General features: G+C 41.1%; 2 protein-coding genes across 2 annotated transcripts; both read left to right on the top strand.

The window, feature by feature from the left end:
* Positions 1-441: 441 nt before the first annotated feature.
* Positions 442-8,549, top strand: txlnbb (taxilin beta b). Its single transcript, XM_079527791.1, has 10 exons — positions 442-532; positions 1,827-2,085; positions 2,522-2,613; positions 3,307-3,477; positions 4,291-4,485; positions 4,899-5,018; positions 5,321-5,395; positions 5,529-5,621; positions 6,718-6,813; positions 7,748-8,549. Exons 2-10 carry the CDS (start codon positions 1,842-1,844, stop codon positions 8,309-8,311), a joined length of 1,650 nt encoding a protein of 549 aa, XP_079383917.1. The 5' UTR covers positions 442-532; positions 1,827-1,841; the 3' UTR covers positions 8,312-8,549.
* Positions 8,550-9,208: 659 nt separating this feature from the next.
* Positions 9,209-12,508, top strand: LOC306941810 (uncharacterized protein; the record flags this gene model as incomplete). Its single annotated transcript, XM_079527451.1, has 9 exons — positions 9,209-9,326; positions 9,507-9,600; positions 10,083-10,136; positions 10,246-10,291; positions 10,424-10,551; positions 10,894-11,008; positions 11,578-11,700; positions 11,791-11,928; positions 12,326-12,508. 9 exons carry the CDS (start codon positions 9,209-9,211, stop codon positions 12,431-12,433), a joined length of 924 nt encoding a protein of 307 aa, XP_079383577.1. The 3' UTR covers positions 12,434-12,508.
* Between the last annotated feature and the right edge of the window lie 6,470 nt (positions 12,509-18,978).

The following is an 18,978-nucleotide window of genomic DNA, read 5'->3' as shown; positions in this document are numbered from 1 at the left end:
GAGAGAGAGAGAAGTAGTTCAATCTTTTTCTCTCTTCTCAGTGACCAGGCCTGTCAGGCCCATCTGTTGGAATAATTATATGGCTGTTAACAGCATCTTGGCTTAAAATAAAAATTTCCATCGGTTGGTGGTTTCACGCAGTGACGGCATTGCATAAAATGGCTGCTTTAAACACCCATAGACAAGGTACAGTGTTAGGAGATACACATACGCGTAATTACGCTTTACTCCACGTGACAGTTGACTCTACTCCATGTTGTTTAATGGGGTCACGTCTTGCTAGATTACAAGCCACTCAAAAGGTTTGGGGATTCTTGTTTCGAGAGGGGTGACCTGGACAGGGACATAACTTTACACCCCCCCATGCCATGTCCCACCATTCTCTCTCTCGCTCTCTCTCTCTCTCTCTCTCTCTCTCTTATGTCCCTCTAGTTTATTTTGAGGAGGTCTTATCACAGCTGTTGTATCAGTGGTGGCAGTCTCCCTAAGTCCCTCTCCACTTCTCCTTTTTCCCCTCTAGACCCTGGTCCTGGTAAGAGCTTGTTCAGTTACTCCTTTACAATTTGAATCAGAGACATTTTTGTTGAAATGGTATAAAAGTGTTTTATTATAGTAATGTTTCAGGTTAGCTCATTTGTTTAGCTCATTTAATTATAGTCATTCTTTAAAGGCATTTTTTCTCAGAATTCTGACTTTTGTTAGAGGTTAGAATTAGTTGACTCTCTTCCTTGGCTATCACCAAGTTGAGAGTGGAACTTGGCTATGTCCTTATGTAAAAAGAAAAGTTCATGATAAATAATGTTCTCCTTAAATAGCATTGTTCTGTCAGAACATTGTTCTGTTTATTTCACTATCTTGAGTCCTGTAACAAGCAGTTCACCGGCTGTTTGGAATTCTTCTACATTGTTAATATAATCAAGTGTGGGTTTGTGGGCCTTTCTTGCAAGGATGTATTCACTAATGATTTTAAATACGAATACCTAAATCAAGTATTCTCTTAAATATTGACCATTACCGGTTGGGGTTTTTTTTTCTTCCTTTTTTTTTTTTTACTAATAATTACTACACCTTTTTGTGTGTACAACTGCTGACATTGACATCAATTAGAGTCGATTAGAAATAAATAAATAACTTGACCATATTAAGAAGTTCCTAAAATAGACTGTGGGTCTGGAACAGGTGCCATATGTGCTCTGGTTGTGAAAGCAAAGGGAGTGTGAAGTCGACACAGGCAGGCTAATTTTATGCACATAAACAAGCCCCAGTCATGAGCCTGTAAAAACACAAGAAGCAGATAGACGCCGAGATTCAATCAAACCTGATTTATCATATGTGTGTTTAAAACAGCTGTTTTCAACCCAAACTGGCAAAGTACATAGTCACTTGTTTTGACTTAGATTGGCACACATTGTTGTGTGTCACGTGTTCAACGTACATCAAGTGCTTTAAGATTTAGTTGTGTGCCTTTAAATTAGTTTGATTTGTTTATTTTTCCCAAGTAAAGTAATTTTGTCAGGACTGAGGAAAATCTAATATTTATTGTCATGTCCGTATCTGTATATTATTATGATATTTTTAGAAAGTGATTTCAAACTAATGTTATGCATGGGTCATCTTAACCACATCAGCTGTGGATTAAGCGCTTGGACATGGGCAACTCTAATTGGCCGTAGTTGTATTAACTTTCCCCTACCTGAAGCTTGAACTGCTGGCCTCCCACTTATAATTCTCAATCCCTTTAGTCTGTAAATGGTCCCAGTGATACTCTTACAAGGATGACATGAACCAGAAACAATGTTTATTTAATTTTTTTGCCTTCCTCTTAGCACTAGCCCAGATTAATGGAGACTTCTCAGAAGGCGGGTAGCCTCATGCAGGTGGGTCCCCAGGTGGGGCCAGCTGAGGGTCAGCAACGTATTGACCTGACAGAAGACCTCGAACAGCAGCTGGAGGACATCATTAGCACCTACCAGGCTGCAGAGATCCCTGCTGAGCCAGAGGACGCCAGTGAGGCGGTCACAGCTGTCAAGGAGGCAGATAGCCGCAAAGACCAGAAACTGGAGAAGAAGCTGCTCAAAAGTCTAGGTGCTTTGTTTTTGTCTGTTTTTCCCCTTCTAAATAAAGTTGTATTGATTCTGGAGGTAGGTGGGTTCTATTCAGCTCAGTCAGCACAACTGGAAGGTGTACGGTAATTGATAGGGGTGTAAGCATAGCTGTAATGGTTGTAAGTGCATCCATCTCTAACAGACCTCAGATGAATATAGTATTTGCAAATAATTCGAAACGTTTGTTTTTTGTCTATTTGGAGTAGGAGACGGATGGGGTTTGCAGCAAAATGTAACAAAAAGAGCATTCCAGTCACTGTCAAGGATTAAATAACCATTTTTACAAGCTTTTCTGTAAACCAACCAAATCTGAATTGTGCAAACTCATCCATTTGTTTTAAACTGTTTAAAATAATTTCCCACCAGTATTTGCTTTTGGACATAATTGTAACCTGCTCTCTATACTAACTATTCAGGAAAGGAGGCTGCACTATTGATGCAGAGTCTGAGCAAACTTGGCACTACAGAGGATAAACTACATGCCATGGTTAAGAAGCATGCTGAGCTGGTGAGTTCAGTTTGCAGAATTACAGTACATTTCAAGCACAACTCAATACAAAAACTGTTAACTGTGAGTGGACGACCCAATAAAGCATTACACTTGTTTACAAGAGGGTCCATCTTGTTCAATTCATCAAAACATTTAGAGACGTACAAATATACACTTCTATAATACTCCAACAAGTGTCCTTCTCCCTCCTGGCTCCCAAGCTGTGGAGTGACCTCTCCCCCAGTTAGGACTGCAAGCTCACTCCCCATTTTCATATTTTTTGTAGCATTAATTGTTTTCTTTGCGATCTATTTCCTAATTACCCCCTGTCATTTTGTTGAGGGTTCAAGCCATTTACTCAGATTTCGCTCTTCGTAATCGTAAGTCACTCCCGATAGATGTATGTCTAAATTGTAATGTGTATTACATGTCTAGTATGTACATTGTTTGCAATAACTAGTTACTGTAATATATTACTGTAATATTGTTACTTTCCCCAGTAACTAGTGTAACATATTACAATTGCAAAAAAAAAAAACATTATAATGTTACAGTTATGAATCCAAGTAACTGTGAGCTACAATGAATGTGATTTTGTTTTTGACCAAGATAGACCGGAGTACCGGTAATAAATAACTAGTAGCTTGCCCAACATTCATCGAGCCATGTGTGTTTTTATGTGCTATCTATGTATTTGCATATACTCCATAGTTGGAAGAACATCGCAGTGACCAGAAGCAGCTAAAGATTCTGCAGAAGAAACTGCTCCAGGTGATGAAGGAAAAGGACCAGCTGCAGAGTGAGCACAGCAGGGCTGTCCTGGCACGCAGCAAGTTGGAGGGACTGTGTCGAGAGCTGCAGAGGCACAACAAGACATTAAAGGTACCTCAGCAGTCAGCACACATTTTTGATGGTTCGTGCTTTGAAGTCTCAATACATAAAGTAAAACATCTTAGCTCTTAAAAGCACAATAAGACCGTGACCACTTAAACTCTTATTCTTAGTGAAACCGAGTTGATGCTCTATTTTGGTCTGCTCTTGTTTCCTTCTATAACAAATCTCTTCTCCAGAAATAGCAGGTCTAAGTTCACGACATGTTGTGAGCTTGTAGATCCGAATATTCAGAATAAGAAAATCACAACACACCATCCCACTGTACCACAAGTACCTCAAACCTTGCAGAGTTCATGGATTTCTATGATTTATTGTCAGATGTTCTCAGAACTAGAGTTATTGGTTTACACTGTGAGGAGCTTGTTTCATTCCCAACAGGAGTGCTACAAGTTTGCACGTTTTGCATTCTGTGTGTCAAAAAACAAAGAAAAAACTAAATAATAAATAAATAAATATTTATGTGCTTGGGCTCTTGGATAACAAAGGGGTAAAAGAGCTTTAACATAGATCATATAGATGTAGGATGTTACAAGTCTCAGTGCTTTGTGCCATAACACTGAGGAAGACCGTTAAGGTTGAAACGTGTCCGTTATGCTCTGTCTGGGTGAGGCAAATAAAACTACCATATGTGAAGGACATTTATTGAGCTCTGGCTGTCTTGTTCTTCTCGTGATATTGTTGGGCCGTGCACCTTGAAACTTTCATTTAATTCGACATTTCTGAGTGTTGTGGGCATTCTCTCGTTTCTCTCTGTACTTTGTACAGACATGTCTAAATCATTCCTCTGTGTTGGAAATGTAGGAGGAGACCCTGCAGAGGTGCAGAGAAGATGACCTTAAGAGGAAGGACATCACCACGCATTTCCAGGGCACGCTCAGCGAAATTCAGGCCCAGATTGAGGAGCACAGCACCCGTAACACCAAACTGTGTCAGGAGAACAGCGGCCTGGCCGAGAAACTCAAGTCGCTCATTTCACAATATGACCAGAGAGAGGCGGTATGGGACTTTTCCAGATAATTAAAAGACTTGGGTGAAATAGTAGTTTAAAATAATTTGTAGGTTAGTAATGGAGAATGTAACAATTGTTGAGTTGGCCAAAGAGGACAATGCCATGAGTTCTATGTTTAGACTATATGGCTTTCAAATATTATCCAGGAACTCTAAATACCATCTTTGGTATTTCAAGAACTATCAAAACATATATTATTTATATACTATTTGACCCAAGTCTGATATTGAATCTTTACAATATCATCTCTACAATATACATAGTAATTACATAGCAATCCAGTGATATGGCATGAGATAACCTGATCAAAAGTGTGGTTGGGCTGGAGCCGAAACGAATATACACCATGTTGCCAAAACTTTCAGTGAATCTAACTCATCTGATGTCTTCTGTCTAAAAGAACCTGGACAAGGTCTTCAAACATAGAGATCTGAAAGAGAAGCTGCTGGAGACCAAACTTGCACAAGCCAACATGCTGCTTAAAGAAGCAGAGGAGAAGCGAAAAATAGAAAAAGAACATGTGAGTCTGGAGAATTCATGTCATTGAATGGTACTGCAAATCCTGAGTGTCAATTTAGCTCTTACTCTGTAAACTGACCGTTCAATTTCTCACTCATTTGAACAGAGTGACATTATATTTATATTTCTTCATCGAATGATGGTGTCCCTTGCAGAAAAGCAGTTGTCAGCAAGTGGCACTGTAGTACAACAGGCTTCTAGAGTCTGAGTCAAATTGAAACTGAGGATTTTACAGTGCACACTGCACAGACAAATTCTGTTCTCACAGTGACCTTGTTAATGGAAATGATCAATTCTCCACAGCTGCTGAAACAAACGGCCGAGAGCAAATTGCAAGTGAAGGTCATGAAGGAGCAAGAATGTGGCTTCAAGGCCCAGGTACTGTACAGTCAGGGGTCATCATGCATGACTGAGATGTTTGACTTTAAATTCCTTCTTTTCATGTAGGCCTACTTTAATACAGACATGATTTAGTTTTTTGTTCTTGTCTTGTTCTTTGTTCTGTCTCCAGCTTGCTATGTACTCTGAGAAGTTTGATGAATTCCAAGGCACCGTGTCAAAGAGTAATGGAGTATATGCATCGTTCAAACTGGACATGGAAAAGGTCAGAAACACTTTGTGTATTTATTAGACTATTCAAAGGAATTGCTCCATATGTCCCTTGTTAAAGGGATAGTTCACGCCCTTTTTTCTATCGATTACTCACCCCATGGAGACACACACTGAACAGCAGTGGTTCCCCATGGAGACACAATAGTCTCCTTTGAAAATCCCTTTAAAAAGCATAATTTGTTGAAATGTCAGGAATTAATCACATTAGTTGTTTATGTGATTATATCTTCTGCACATAAAGATGATAAATGATCATTCCCTTACAACTGACAAGAATGCCACAGTATGCACACATGCATCTCACTGACTTCCAGTTTTTGTCCGCACCCGTTACAAACCAGTGATGAAGGCAATCAAGGGCACGGCACCCCCTTACCTTCAGGACATGATACACCCCTACACCCCTTCCCACACACTTAGATCAGCTAACACACAAATGTCTGTCCCTCCCATCTCTATGACACCCTAGCCAACACTCCAAGACCCTTCTCCCTCCTGGCTCCCAAGCTGTGAGCTCAGGCAGGACTGCAGACTTACTCACTTCAGATTCTATTTCATTCCTTGTATGCCTATTTTTGATAGAGGCTAGTTATACTATGTAGATATACCGTATGTTGGTTACTTCTTCATACTTATGTACAGTAGCCTATGTTTTTTTCTATATAATGTTGTATTATGGTTTGCTTGTCCAGAAATGCTAAGTATTTTATTTAGAATGTTGTTTAGACAGATGCCAGGTTTCATGTTTCCCCGGAATCCCTCGTATCCTAGTTACTTCGGAGCACTTAATTGTTCTCTTTGTGCTATACTTATAACCATTTAGCCTGTCCTTTGTTGACTAGCATTCATACCCTTTACATTAATCTTGCACTTTCTAAGTTGCTCTGGAGTGTCTGCTACAGTAATTACCTAAATTGTCATTTGGAAATACACAAAACCCATGGGGCTTATAAAAACACATCACATCTCACCTCAAAGACAAACAAAAAGAATCAAGTCCTCTTTCTCTAGTTCAGGATTAGGGCTGAATGTCATTTGGGCAGCAATTTTTTCTTTTCTGAATTAAATGCTGTTGTTCTGTGTTGCAGATGCATAAGAAGATGAAGAAGCTGGAGAAAGAGTGTATGTCATGGAAGACTCGCTTTGATGGCTGCAACAAGGCTCTCCTTGACATGGTGGCTGATGTAAGACATATTTGTTATCATCTGTTGTACAGTAGCATATGTAGCATACGTACAGTAGCATCACAGGTAGAGCTGGTCAGTGGTTTGTGGAGTACAAGGAGAAATCAGGTGATGTGCTTTGCATACAATAATTCACCAAATGGAAGACTGTGAGGGAACTCGGCAAGAAGCATGTATATTTCCAACAACACAATGTTCAAACATAAATGATGATAGGCATTTTACAGCACATTATGGTACATCAGCCTTTTTAGGTTGTTAGTATAATTCCACAGCTGTGATCATTCTTCCCAGCCTGTCTGTCTTATAAAGACCAAGCATACCTGATTATCTGTGCTCACTTCTCACCTTTGTAGCTTATCAGACTGCGGATGCAGCCACTAGTTAGCAGAGCCGCCTCAGGCTCTGTCCACCAGCAGCTGACAGACACCTTAGAAAACAGGAAGTCCACACAACAGCTCTGCTCCACAGTGTTTTAGGCCAAGATTGGCCTGATGACTGGCCTTCATCAGGTCACCTGATGAAGGCCTGTCATGGCCGGAACGTTGTTTAAATAAATTAAACACTGTGGAGCAGAGCTGTTGTGCGGACTTCATTTCATTTGCACTGTATATCTACCTTTGTCCAGCACCAGCGAGGGACTGGGTGTGCACAACCCTCTCGTTTTTTAACCTTAGAAAACACCCCCACATCCATGTTCAATGTTCAAGGTTTTTACAGCGTTGCTCATCCAGTGGGGCGAGCAATCTAGAAGATGGTCTGTCTGTCTGTACACAAAAATGAATGTCCTGCTTATGATATTTGATTAGGGCTGTTACTGGACATGTACTGCTGTAGTCTGTATGCACAAGCATCCAGCAAATAGATATGTGAAAAGCTTAACAAGACTGTGTAGTCTAAAACATTATGTCCATTATAATTCAATCCCTTGCAGAAAACACTGAAGGAGAAGGAGTTTGAACTTTTCACCATTAAGAACCAGAAGTTGGAGAAACTGTGCAGAGCACTGCAAGAAGAGCGTAAGACTCTGTACCAGAAGGTGCAAGAGGCCAGTGGTCATCCAGATGTCAGCTCAGCATCTGAGCCAACTGAGAAGGAAAGCCCTGCGGTTCTGGAGACAGCTGTTGAGAAACCAAATGAGGAACAGGCTAAACCGTCCACTGAAGCCCCCCCTGAGACTCCAAAAACCACCCCCGCCGCCGAAATCCTGCTGACTAAGGAACTGTCCAAACTTAAATCTGAGCAGTCCCTTCTGCAGGAGCTTGCGAGTTCGTTCAGGATTTCCCACATCATACCTGAAGAGGAGCTTTCCCAAGAAGACAGCCAGTTATATGGACTCACTGAGGTCGTCCAGGATTCAGAAGAACAGCACCACTCAGAGTCAAGCAGTGGTGATCAAACCCAGGAGATCACTTTCTCGGTGAACGGCACAGATGAGGATGACACAGTGGGCGGATGCCAGGAGCAGAGAGACCTGGAAATGGAGATGGTTGATTAGGCCACCAAATTACTGTGAATAGTAGCCTATAACTTAGCAATAAAGATTTATAGAAATTAAGAAAACTAAAAAGTTGTCTTTGTCTTCATGTGTTTGTGTGAAGGATAACAAAAAGAATATTACCCAGAAACGGTAACCGAAAGAGTAGGCACATAGGCACTGTGGGCACCTCAATGTTAAATTGTATATTTTTTCCAGAATGTATAAACATAAAGAATAAATATATGCTCTGGAACATGGTCTGAAATAATGAAATGTACACATGATTTGAACACTGAATGTTTTTCATTTAAGGCCTAAAATTTCTACTATTGCTACATCATGGGCACAAACAAGAATATAAGGGTCTGATAATGATGTTGTAGAATAGGCCTACTTTATAACGCCTACTATAATAATAATATAGGCCTACTATATAACGCCCGAGATTCAAGTCCAACATCTTAAGTACTTTTGAGGCCATCAGGCTATATATATATATATATATATATATATATATATATATACACACACACACACACACACACACACAGACACACACACACACACACACACACACAGTTTGTTTTGGGGGGGATAGGCCTACAGGAAGATTTATTTTTATTTTTCCAAAATGCATAACTTTATTCCCTGACGCAGTGATGAGAAGGGGAAGTTAAGTGTGTTTGACACTCGCACCATTCATGTCAAACAAAATTATTCTACCGGTATCTCAGTCACTATACTAAGTCTCATATCACTATGGGCCGGCCGGGCAGCATACGTCCATTGAAACGGCCTACACTGTATCAGCTACTGTAGCTTGGTTTGTCCTGTAAGGCAGGCTGTTTCTGACGAGTTGGGTTGATCTATCTGTGTATTTATTTATTAGGCTACTGACCTTTGCTTAAAAAAGAAATGGCCGCGAGGGAGGACACTTCAGCACTTTCTCGTGCGAAAGCAGTGAAAGCACTGATTACTTTTGTTGAAAGGGGTAAAGTTCTGCTGGAAGTCGCAAGGAAGGAAAGCAAGGAAGGTAGGTTATTCACTATTAGGGTCAAACAGTTCCATTAATGAAATCACGCCACGAATGCGAATGGTTCCTACAGTAGACAGTCACTAACCATGGCTGTTTACTTTTTCCACTTTGTCGTACCGGTACCGTACGACGGTGTATACAAACATAAGCATTTAATGGCATGATTATGTCTCATAGGCTCCCTTGAAGACTTCATCAGGAAGAGAATTCGTATTGAACGAAATGAGTGCATGCTGGGTTTGATTGAAGCTGGCGCGGTATTGTATAAAAGGTTGTTGTTTTTAAATACAGAAATCCGTAATGCTATATAAAGCATGAAAGTTAAAGGTTCTGTAAGTGATAGGCCTCTCCTCTAGTAAACAGAAATACATTTTCAGATCACATCCAATCCTAGCTAGCTGGTCCATAGCCCTAATGCTTCTATGATTCTGCCCTGCATAGAACCATTAGGGCTATGGACCAGAGCTAATTCAATCCAATCAGGAGAGATTGGATTGATACCATATAATTAATTTCTGAATAAACACATAGGCAATGATTACTATAAAATATAGAGCTTTAACTTTTTATCGACTATATAGCCTACAAGAACAAAAATGTTTTACCACCTTACACCACCTTTAGCCTATTTGTTTTTTTATTAGCTTAGCTTATATGCACACTATTTGAAAAATAATATAGTCTGTGATACTGTAGGTGCAGTGTACATGATTCCGCCATTCATTGTTTTTCTTTTTTATATATCTTCACCAGTCTATCTGTAAGGACAAAAAATGAGGCAGAGGAGCTGTGGAAACGTGGATATCAGTAAGACCAAATTTCCAGAAATAAGACATCAATAATAAACATAATAGCCACATGCTAAGAACTACAGTAGGCTATGGGCTCAAACCTAAAGAATTGTTGCAAACTGCAGGTGCTCTGCATTGCGGGATGCCGTGGAGGACCTTATGCAGCTGGAAGTGAGTTATATGACATATAGTCTTGCTTCCAATTACTTTATTTATTTATTTATTTCAAATATGTATCCAATATAAAAGCAATTCTCTGCAGTTTCTTATATTGACTTGGTGGTTGTGCTCAATATGAAACAGGTGGAATGGGATGCATTTCTGGAGTACTTGGACCGTGAGCTACATCTGAGTGTTGAAATGCTGGACCATGGCCCTCAAGCAAGATTTATCTCAGCTGAGACACCTCTCATAAATGCCAGGACTGGGGAGTGAGTTTGATTAGTTTCACTCAATGAATTTTAAATAGTTTTGTTATGGTGTTTATAGTTATACAGGGGTCTCTGTTATAATTGAGTGTGTACTGTACCCACTGAACAGGATATTAGCTATATCATCTCATTTTCATAAAAGATTCATAACCAAAATGCCCACATTGTCCTGTTTAATAAACATCCATCTCAGATTCTCTTCTGACGTTTCTTTAATCGTTTAGCCACTCCAACTCCGCGTCTTTAGTCTACTCAGGAGGACATACAGGAGTACTACACATACAGTCATTTCGGACAGCTTTTAACTCCTGTGGTAACCTCTGTTATTCTACTGTCTTCAAGGGCTCTAACATTGGAGAGATACTTTGGAAAAGGTGAAAAGATTCTTCTGGTGTTAATCCGTCAGTTTTCATGCCTTCTCTGCCGTCTCCATCTAAAAGATCTGGAGGCCAGTCAGGTAATCACAGAGCCTGGGTCAGTTAGTAAAAATCACACCCGTGTGAAGTGAGTGGTGCAACTCCGTGTGGGGGTTCCCGGGGGGGGGGGGAGTTCCAGACCCACATGAACGCACCCAGGGGGGCGGGCCGGTTCCGGCGTGCCGCCCCACGTCCGAAACGGTTGAGAAATGACAGAGTTACCGTGTGGCGGGATAAGTTTGCCACATATTAGAAAAGTACAATAAGTTCTAAGAATGACTTATCTGAATGGTCCTGATGCTGTAATACCTAGCCATCTGTTACTCCAATACTCCAAACCATTTGATTTGACCCATGCAAGTCTGGTACACACACACACACACACACAATTGACCTTTATTTAATTAAGTACAGTAGTTTCACTACTACATGGGTCTTCACCTGGGGGTCTGTGCCCCTAGAGGGTCCTCAGAGTTACTACAGGGGCGGGGGCTGCCAAGTTTTTGTGTGATAGGGAAAAGGCTTGTTTTGTATTTTTCCAAAGACTCCTGCTATATTCAGTGCTTAATCAATAATCACAATATTATGTTATTTATTTTCTAATTTTCAGAGAGCCCTGGATGCACTGTCAGTGCACGTGCTGGTGGTCTCATTTGGCTGTCAGGAGGGAGCTTTGAATTGGCTTCAGGAGACAGGCTGTCAGTATGATATGCTATTGGACCCAGACAGACAGGTTTGACGTCCAATACGAAGTTCTAATTTTACAGGGCTCCTGGTGGATTGTATCTGTCAGAAATAAAGAATGTTTTATTTATGATTACAGGTGTACAGGGTATTTGGGTTGGGAGCATCTCTGAAGAAAGTGTTGAACTTCGGAAACATGCTTCTCTATGCCGAGTATGTGGTTGCAGATATGGAATTCCCAAGAGGGCTTCCATCGATTGAAGATGACATGTTCCAGGTAAAATGATACCTGCAGCTCAGAATGTAAGCTGAGAAATTAAATTGGTGAGCATAATGTCATATGAATCTAAAATCACTTGAACCCCATCATCCCTATTCTGGTGTGAAGAAAATAGCAGATCTACCAGGTCAACACGTTTTGTGTGACTTGTGTCGCATTTTGAGCTTGTAGATCGTTTATTTTTGGTGAAGAGATTGGTGTAGAAGAAAGGAGTGGAACAAGAATAGAGCCCTTGGGGATCCAACTAAGTATATAGGGTAGTTACAAAAGGAGTCAAATCTTGGCATTTGCCACAAATAAGGCATTTTGCTATTTTATGGTTTGTCCTTTCAATTTTTACATTTGGAAAAAGTTGAAATGCATGAGTTTCTTTTTATGTTGGTTAATTTTTCAGCTCGGAGGTGATTTTGTCCTCGATGAACATGGGAAGGTGCTGTTGTCACACTGCTGTCAGAGTCCCATTGACAGACCCTCCGTGGAGGACATACTAGCAGCCTCATAACTTAACTTAATGTAATAGTAATGCTTATAATATAATTTATTAAAATCACACTTTTGTGCATAGGATGTAGCTCAAGGTGCTTTACCACTAAATATTACTGAGAAATAGAAAATAATAATAAAGTTAACAATTATGGATGAATAAAGGAGAATGAATATGGATAGAGGTAATTCATTGTTTGTAAAAAAAGATCTGTATGTTATAACATTTGTATATTTTTAAAATCAATTAAACAGCAACAAAAAAGAAACAGTGGGCATTATCACCTACAAGTAAGATGTAATAACTTGCCAAATCATTGTTTTCTTTTAATGATCAACACTATTTGGGTTTTTGACAAAATCATTGTTGAATTCACAGTGAGTTGCAAGACTCAAGAGACAAAACTGCAGTAAAGAGTAAAGAGATAATATGTATCTCAGTTATACACTCAAAAGGGGTCTCTCCACTATTGTATAAGTTTAACTTTGGCCTAAAAAGGAGTTTTCAAATGGCGGAGAATCGAGATTTCATTTTGAAACCAACCTATCCAATTAAAAACATGCATGATCATGGTTGCTGGCTAAGTTCCTCATCTGCTATGCTTCAACATGTTGCTCATATATCACAGCCTTTTGGTTATACCACTGGGACAGAACATGTAGCAGTTTTGTGTTATGTAGCGTGAGTTCATGATTACCTGTCACTGAAGTAAATAATTAGGTTCTATTTGGTCATTACAGTAGACAGAACAGATGCTGTGTATGTCTCATCGTAACAGTTTAGGCTATCTTTGAAAACCTCCAGATAGGCTGATTGATTCATTGTGCTTATACTGACCCAATCCATTTGTTCATCATATTTCTTGGACGTAATCCTAATTTAATCCCCAAATTTGAGAAACAAGTTCTGATTCCAGGTGAAGGAAATTGAAGTGAAGGAAATACTAGCTTGAATCCAGATGTCAAATTGACCCCATAAAGCCACAATAAACTGTTCCAAATGATAAAGTGAAGGGAACTTTTTGGATGCTTTGAATGTTTTCTGCTATCCTTTTGGTGTCATGGATTTAAACTACTTCAGTATACTAGTATACTAGTCAGAGACCGAGATTGTGCAATTACACTACTACTATTGCAAGTGTACTATGTTGCATTCATGTTCCGTTTTCATACCTTTAACACTAGCATCTTATGTGAACTATAATCTCAGATGAACTCTTTATGCACGTTGGTGACTTTGGGCCTTCTTAAAAGAACGTCTTGGCTCCTTGGCACTGTTTTCTTTTTTTGAGTGGTGTAAACCACTCCTACAACTGGCTTTTGTGTGCATAAAAAAATGACCATGGTTGCTATGTTCAAAATAATTTCTGACGTAATTAAATCACACCCGGGTGAACTGGATGACCGTAGCAACCGTGGTCATTTTCTCTGCACAAAAAAAGCCAGTTGTGAAATCACATCCAGGTGTGATTTCATTACGTCAGATCAGAGCTGATCAGGGTATATAATACCTTACCTTATATAATACCTCACATCGGACAAAAACTCCAGGTGAATCAACTTCATGGTCACAAATCATCACATCAGAAGACGAGTCTACCTAGCCAAAGATATTGCCGAGACAGACCCTCCTGACCAGACCCGATCTTTAAAGACGGTGGGAAGCCCAGTAGACGAGACGGCTGCTCTTTGCCGGGACAGACCCTCCTGACCAGACCCGAAGACGACCCTATCAGAATCAGACAAGGCCAATAGACGAGACGGCTGCTTTTTGCCGAGACAGACCCTCCTGACCAGACCCGATCTTTAAAGACGGTGGGAGCCCAATAGACAAGACGGCTGCTCTTTGCCAAGACAGACCCTCCTGACCAGACCCCAGCCAGACCCTCCTGACCAGACCACAGTTCATAGCTGATTAGGCTGACAAACACCCCAGTTGAATCAACTGCATGGTCACAGATCATTTTCAAGGAAAAGAACATCAGAAGACGATACTTTCCATTCACATAAAATGAAACAACATAAAATTGATATTAAAAAAAAAGCCACTCTGCTCCAAATTAAAACTACAGACAGAAGTGACGAAGAAAAACGTCAAATTCAGCGATTACGAAATTCAATAAGAAGAGTAGAAAAAGAAAGACCAAAGAAGAAAAAAATTACACAGAAAGAGGTTAGAAAGAAAAACAGAGAAAGGATGACACTCGGAAGGACTAAAAGGAAAATACTTGGAAGAGCTAAAAGAACACCTCAACACAAAGAACTTGAAAACAAAAACATTGTAACACACATGAAAACCACTCTGCTCCAAATTAAAACTACAGACAGAGGTGACGAAGAAAAACGTCAAATTCAGCGATTACGAAATTCAATAAGAAGAGTAGAAAAAGAAAGACCAAAGAAGAAAAAAATTACACAGAAAGAGGTTAGAAAGAAAAACAAAGAAAGGATGACACTTGGAAGGACTAAAAGAACACCTCAACAAAAAGAAAACATTGCAACACACAGGAAACAAGCCAGGATGCAGAAAGGGCAAACACGACAAGACAGGCTAGAAAATTTCAGAAGGTATGTCAAATATGGTCCAGTCTTCCCGTGCTGTTGTTGTGAACAAATGATGTTTGAAAATGGAGTTACCATCATTGATGACAATATCAGTAGTTCTATTGAAAGAACATGCAATGACAAAATTGTCAATTTATTTGAAGACATTTTTGAAAAGAAATTGAAGAATCCTAAATTCAGTGTCTACATTGATCTTAACGCAAACTGGTATCTCTGTCACACTTGTAAGAAATATCTTCATAAAGGAGAAATGCCACCCATGTCAGCTGCTAATGGTCTGAAGGTTATCTTTGTACCGAGCCATCTCCAACTGTCAGAATTGTCAAATAATCTTATTTCCAAGAAGATCTTGTTTCAGAAAATATTCAGACTTCCAGTTTCGTTGATGCCAGCTGTGAAAGACAGACTTATTAACATCCCCATAGGAGACGATGATGTGATGAACACTTTGCAAACTCTTCCCAGGACTCCATCTGACGCTGGTATAATTATCATTGATGTCAAGCTGAAGCGCAAGAAGACGTACGAGAATTATGTTCATCACACAACTATAAATCCTGTACAACTGTTCGAAGCAATGCAGTTTTTGAAGGACAGTGCAAACCCTCATTATCAATTCTACTCAGATCCTTCCATCTTCCGAAAGAAATGTGAACAGAGGGACCTTCTAGGATCACACCTTCTCTACATAAATGAAGATGCAATTATGGATGAAAGTCTTGATGAGGTTAATGATATAATTATCTCCGATGATATTGATGACATATCCATCATTCAACAACACGTATCGCAAAACAGTAGGGACACCAATGGGCAGAATGTTGATACAGCAGACTCGGTAGAGACAAATGAAATACAAAATGATGAAGAGAAAGAAGAAGCAGAATACAGAGAGAATGACCCGATCAGAAAGTTTCAAATTGATTATGACCATTCAGTCTGTGTAACGGCAAGATGTCCAGAGGCATTTCACGATGAAAACCAGCAGAGAGATTCAAATGTGCTTGTATTTGCGCCTGGTGAAGGAAAAATTCCAGAAAATATCCTATATAGTAAAGACTGGGATTCCATGGCTTTTCCAATGAAGTATCCTGATGGAAAATTCAACTTACACTATCCAAGAGAAGTTAAACTCACTGATCAATATTACTTTATTCAAAGACTGAGAAATATGGATTCAAGATTCAGAGATGATCCCAGCTACCTTTTTGCAGCTCTTTCTTATATTGAAAAGAAACAGCTTCAGAGAAACATAAATATTTCCTTCATGAGAGGAAAGAAGTCCATCTCAACATCGGGAGAAACTATGTATAACCTTGAGAATGCTTTCTCAGTGTTTGACAGTATCTCCAACACTCCTAGTTACCACAAGAAAGGCAAATATGAAATGATGGCCAGATTGGATAATCTTGGTCCATTCCAATTCTTCTTCACTTTGAGTTGTGCAGATATGCGCTGGGAAGAAAATATCACTCCTATTCTAAGAGAAAGGGGTTTGAGGATTGAATATATACTGCAAAAGAAAATCAAAGAGAGTGATGGAGAAGAAGAGGAAGAAGAAATAACTATTGTCCATTTCAATGGAGGTCAGTCTTCTCTTCCTTTGTATGAGTATCTACAAACAGAAGAAGGACAGTCAATCCATGAGATTCTTCGAAACAATGTTGTCACTGCCACAAGAAACTACAAGCATAGAGTGCAGGCCTTCATTAGAGAGATTATGCTAAATCCTCATAATCCAATGTCCGTGGAATACTACTCAACCAAGCTGGAGTTCCAAGGCAGGGGAGCAGGTCATAATCATGGAGTTATCTGGGTGGATATGGAGAAAATGGAAATGAAAATCCATAATGGAATACATATTCGTGACATTGAAGATGTGTTTACGAAGAATGAAACTGTGGACATGCATATAATAATCAAAGAACTTCTTCACACTGTCATTGTTAAGAAGGACAGTGTAGAAGAAGATAAGACACAAACTTTGATTCATATTCTTAATAAACTTCACTTAACCAGTTTGACCTCAGAAGATCTTCTCAACACTTTCAAATTCTTTGGCCTCAAGTCGGCTTTCAAGAAATTTCAAACCCTCGATGACTTACACGAATATGAGGAAAGAGCCGTCATCAACTTTGCTAACATGTTTACTTCCGTCACCCTCAGTCCTGCTGTTGTCGGAGAAAAAGTATCTAAAATTGTAAAAGCAGTAAACTGCCACAGACACACAAAAGCCTGCAGAAAATATAACACCACCTGCAGATTCTCTTTCCCGAAATTCCCTGTATGGACCACAGTGATAGCTTCACCCTGTAAAATGATAGGTGATGTAATCAAAGCAGATACAATAAACAGAAAGAAACGCAAAGACTTACTTGAAGCAGTGAAGGAAGTATTGCTTGATGACGAGATTGTGTCCAAAATCTTTATGCAATTTCCCACCATCAATCCACATGACAAACAGGAATATGAAACAAAACGAGAGAAGAGGATTAAGGAAGTCCTCAAAATGGCCGGTCTGAATGATACCAACTTTGATTCCTATCTCGAAGCTTTGAAGACCAGTACAGGAGGCTATGGGGTGAATTTAATGCCATTATTAACTGCGTAGTTTTACAACCTGCGTCGTAATTACACTTCACCATAGAATCTCATACGTACGTACTTTTACAGAAACGTACGTCTTTAGAAGGACCTACGTGTTATTTGTCCCATTGTAATCCAATTCACACGTAATTTACAGTTCCTAAAATTACGAATAAAAAATCACGACTAATGAATTCATAAGTACGTAGGTACGTTTCATCCATTACGCCCATCCATTTCTTACTACTAGGTACGTTTCATCCATTACGCCCATCCATTTCTGATATTACGCCCATCATTAAAGTCACGTATCACTCATTACGACCATCTCAATATAGGAGTCATTTTGGCAGTAATCTACCATGGGAAGAAGACGTACGTAAATGGACCAATCAGGGAATGGGGGCGGAGCCTCCGGTTGTTAAGGGAACCGGCACCCCATCTCTGAGGAGGACACCCGCCCTGGTCCCCGGCCCTATCTCGGCCGTCCCTGGTCCGTTTCGGACGGGGGGAATCTCGTTGGAACCGGGCCGCCGTCCCGGACGCGCTCCCGTCGGTCTCGTGCCCAGGTGGGGGTCCGCGGGGGGTCCGCAGGGCATCTCGGCCGTCCCTGGGCCGTTTCGCACGGGGGGAATCTCGTTCGAACCGGGCCGCCGTCCCGGACGCGCTCCCGGGGGTCTCGCGGTGCCCAGGTGGGGGTCCGCGGGGGTCCGCGGCGGAAAGGGGCCTACGCGAGGCCCCGTAGATCTGCTGTTTTCTGGGGTTGGAAAACTCTCAACCAGGGCCCAGGCACCTGCTCTCCGCCGGCCACGGCAGGTACTGCGACGGAGGGGGGGTCTGAGCCCTGGGTGCTCACAGGCCCAGGCACAGACACCATCTGGGGGGAACTTCTGACCGAGGCCTCGGCCTGGTCGTGGAGACTGCTCTCCAGGGGTCCCTTGGGGTCCCCTCGTATGGCGACGCCCGATGGCCACGGCGGGTACTGCGACGGAGGGGGGTCTGAGCCCTGGGTGTTCACAGGCCCAGGCACAGACACCATCTGGGGGGAACTGCTGACCGAGGCCTCGGCCTGGTCGTGGAGCCGTGGAGCCCTCGTATGGCGACGCCCGGTGGCCACGGGGGGGTACTGCACACTGGGTGTTTGATCCCCCCCTCCGTCGCAGTACCCGCCGTGGCCGGCGGAGAGCAGGCCGGGTGTCCTCCTCAGAGATGGGGTGCCGGTTCCCTTAACAACCGGAGGCTCCGCCCCCATTCCCTGATTGGTCCATTTACGTACGTCTTCTTCCCATGGTAGATTACTGCCAAAATGACTCCTATATTGAGATGGTCGTAATGAGTGATACGTGACTTTAATGATGGGCGTAATATCAGAAATGGATGGGCGTAATGGATGAAACGTACCTAGTAGTAAGA

This window comes from Electrona antarctica (assembly GCF_951216825.1).
Source record: "Electrona antarctica genome assembly, chromosome: 18".
In the NCBI taxonomy this organism is placed as follows: domain Eukaryota; kingdom Metazoa; phylum Chordata; class Actinopteri; order Myctophiformes; family Myctophidae; genus Electrona; species Electrona antarctica.
The sequence above is the reverse complement of the archived record's forward strand: the minus strand, read 5'-3'. Positions and strand labels throughout refer to the sequence as shown.

Bases quoted from the DNA above. Each gene is read 5' to 3' on its own strand.
- txlnbb (XM_079527791.1), top strand. From the start codon at position 1,842: ATGGAGACTTCTCAGAAGGCGGGTAGCCTCATGCAGGTGGGTCCCCAG. The intron at 3,478-4,290 runs GTACCTCAGCAG...TTGGAAATGTAG, and splicing joins GGCACAACAAGACATTAAAG to GAGGAGACCCTGCAGAGGTG. The intron at 4,486-4,898 runs GTATGGGACTTT...TCTGTCTAAAAG, and splicing joins AATATGACCAGAGAGAGGCG to AACCTGGACAAGGTCTTCAA.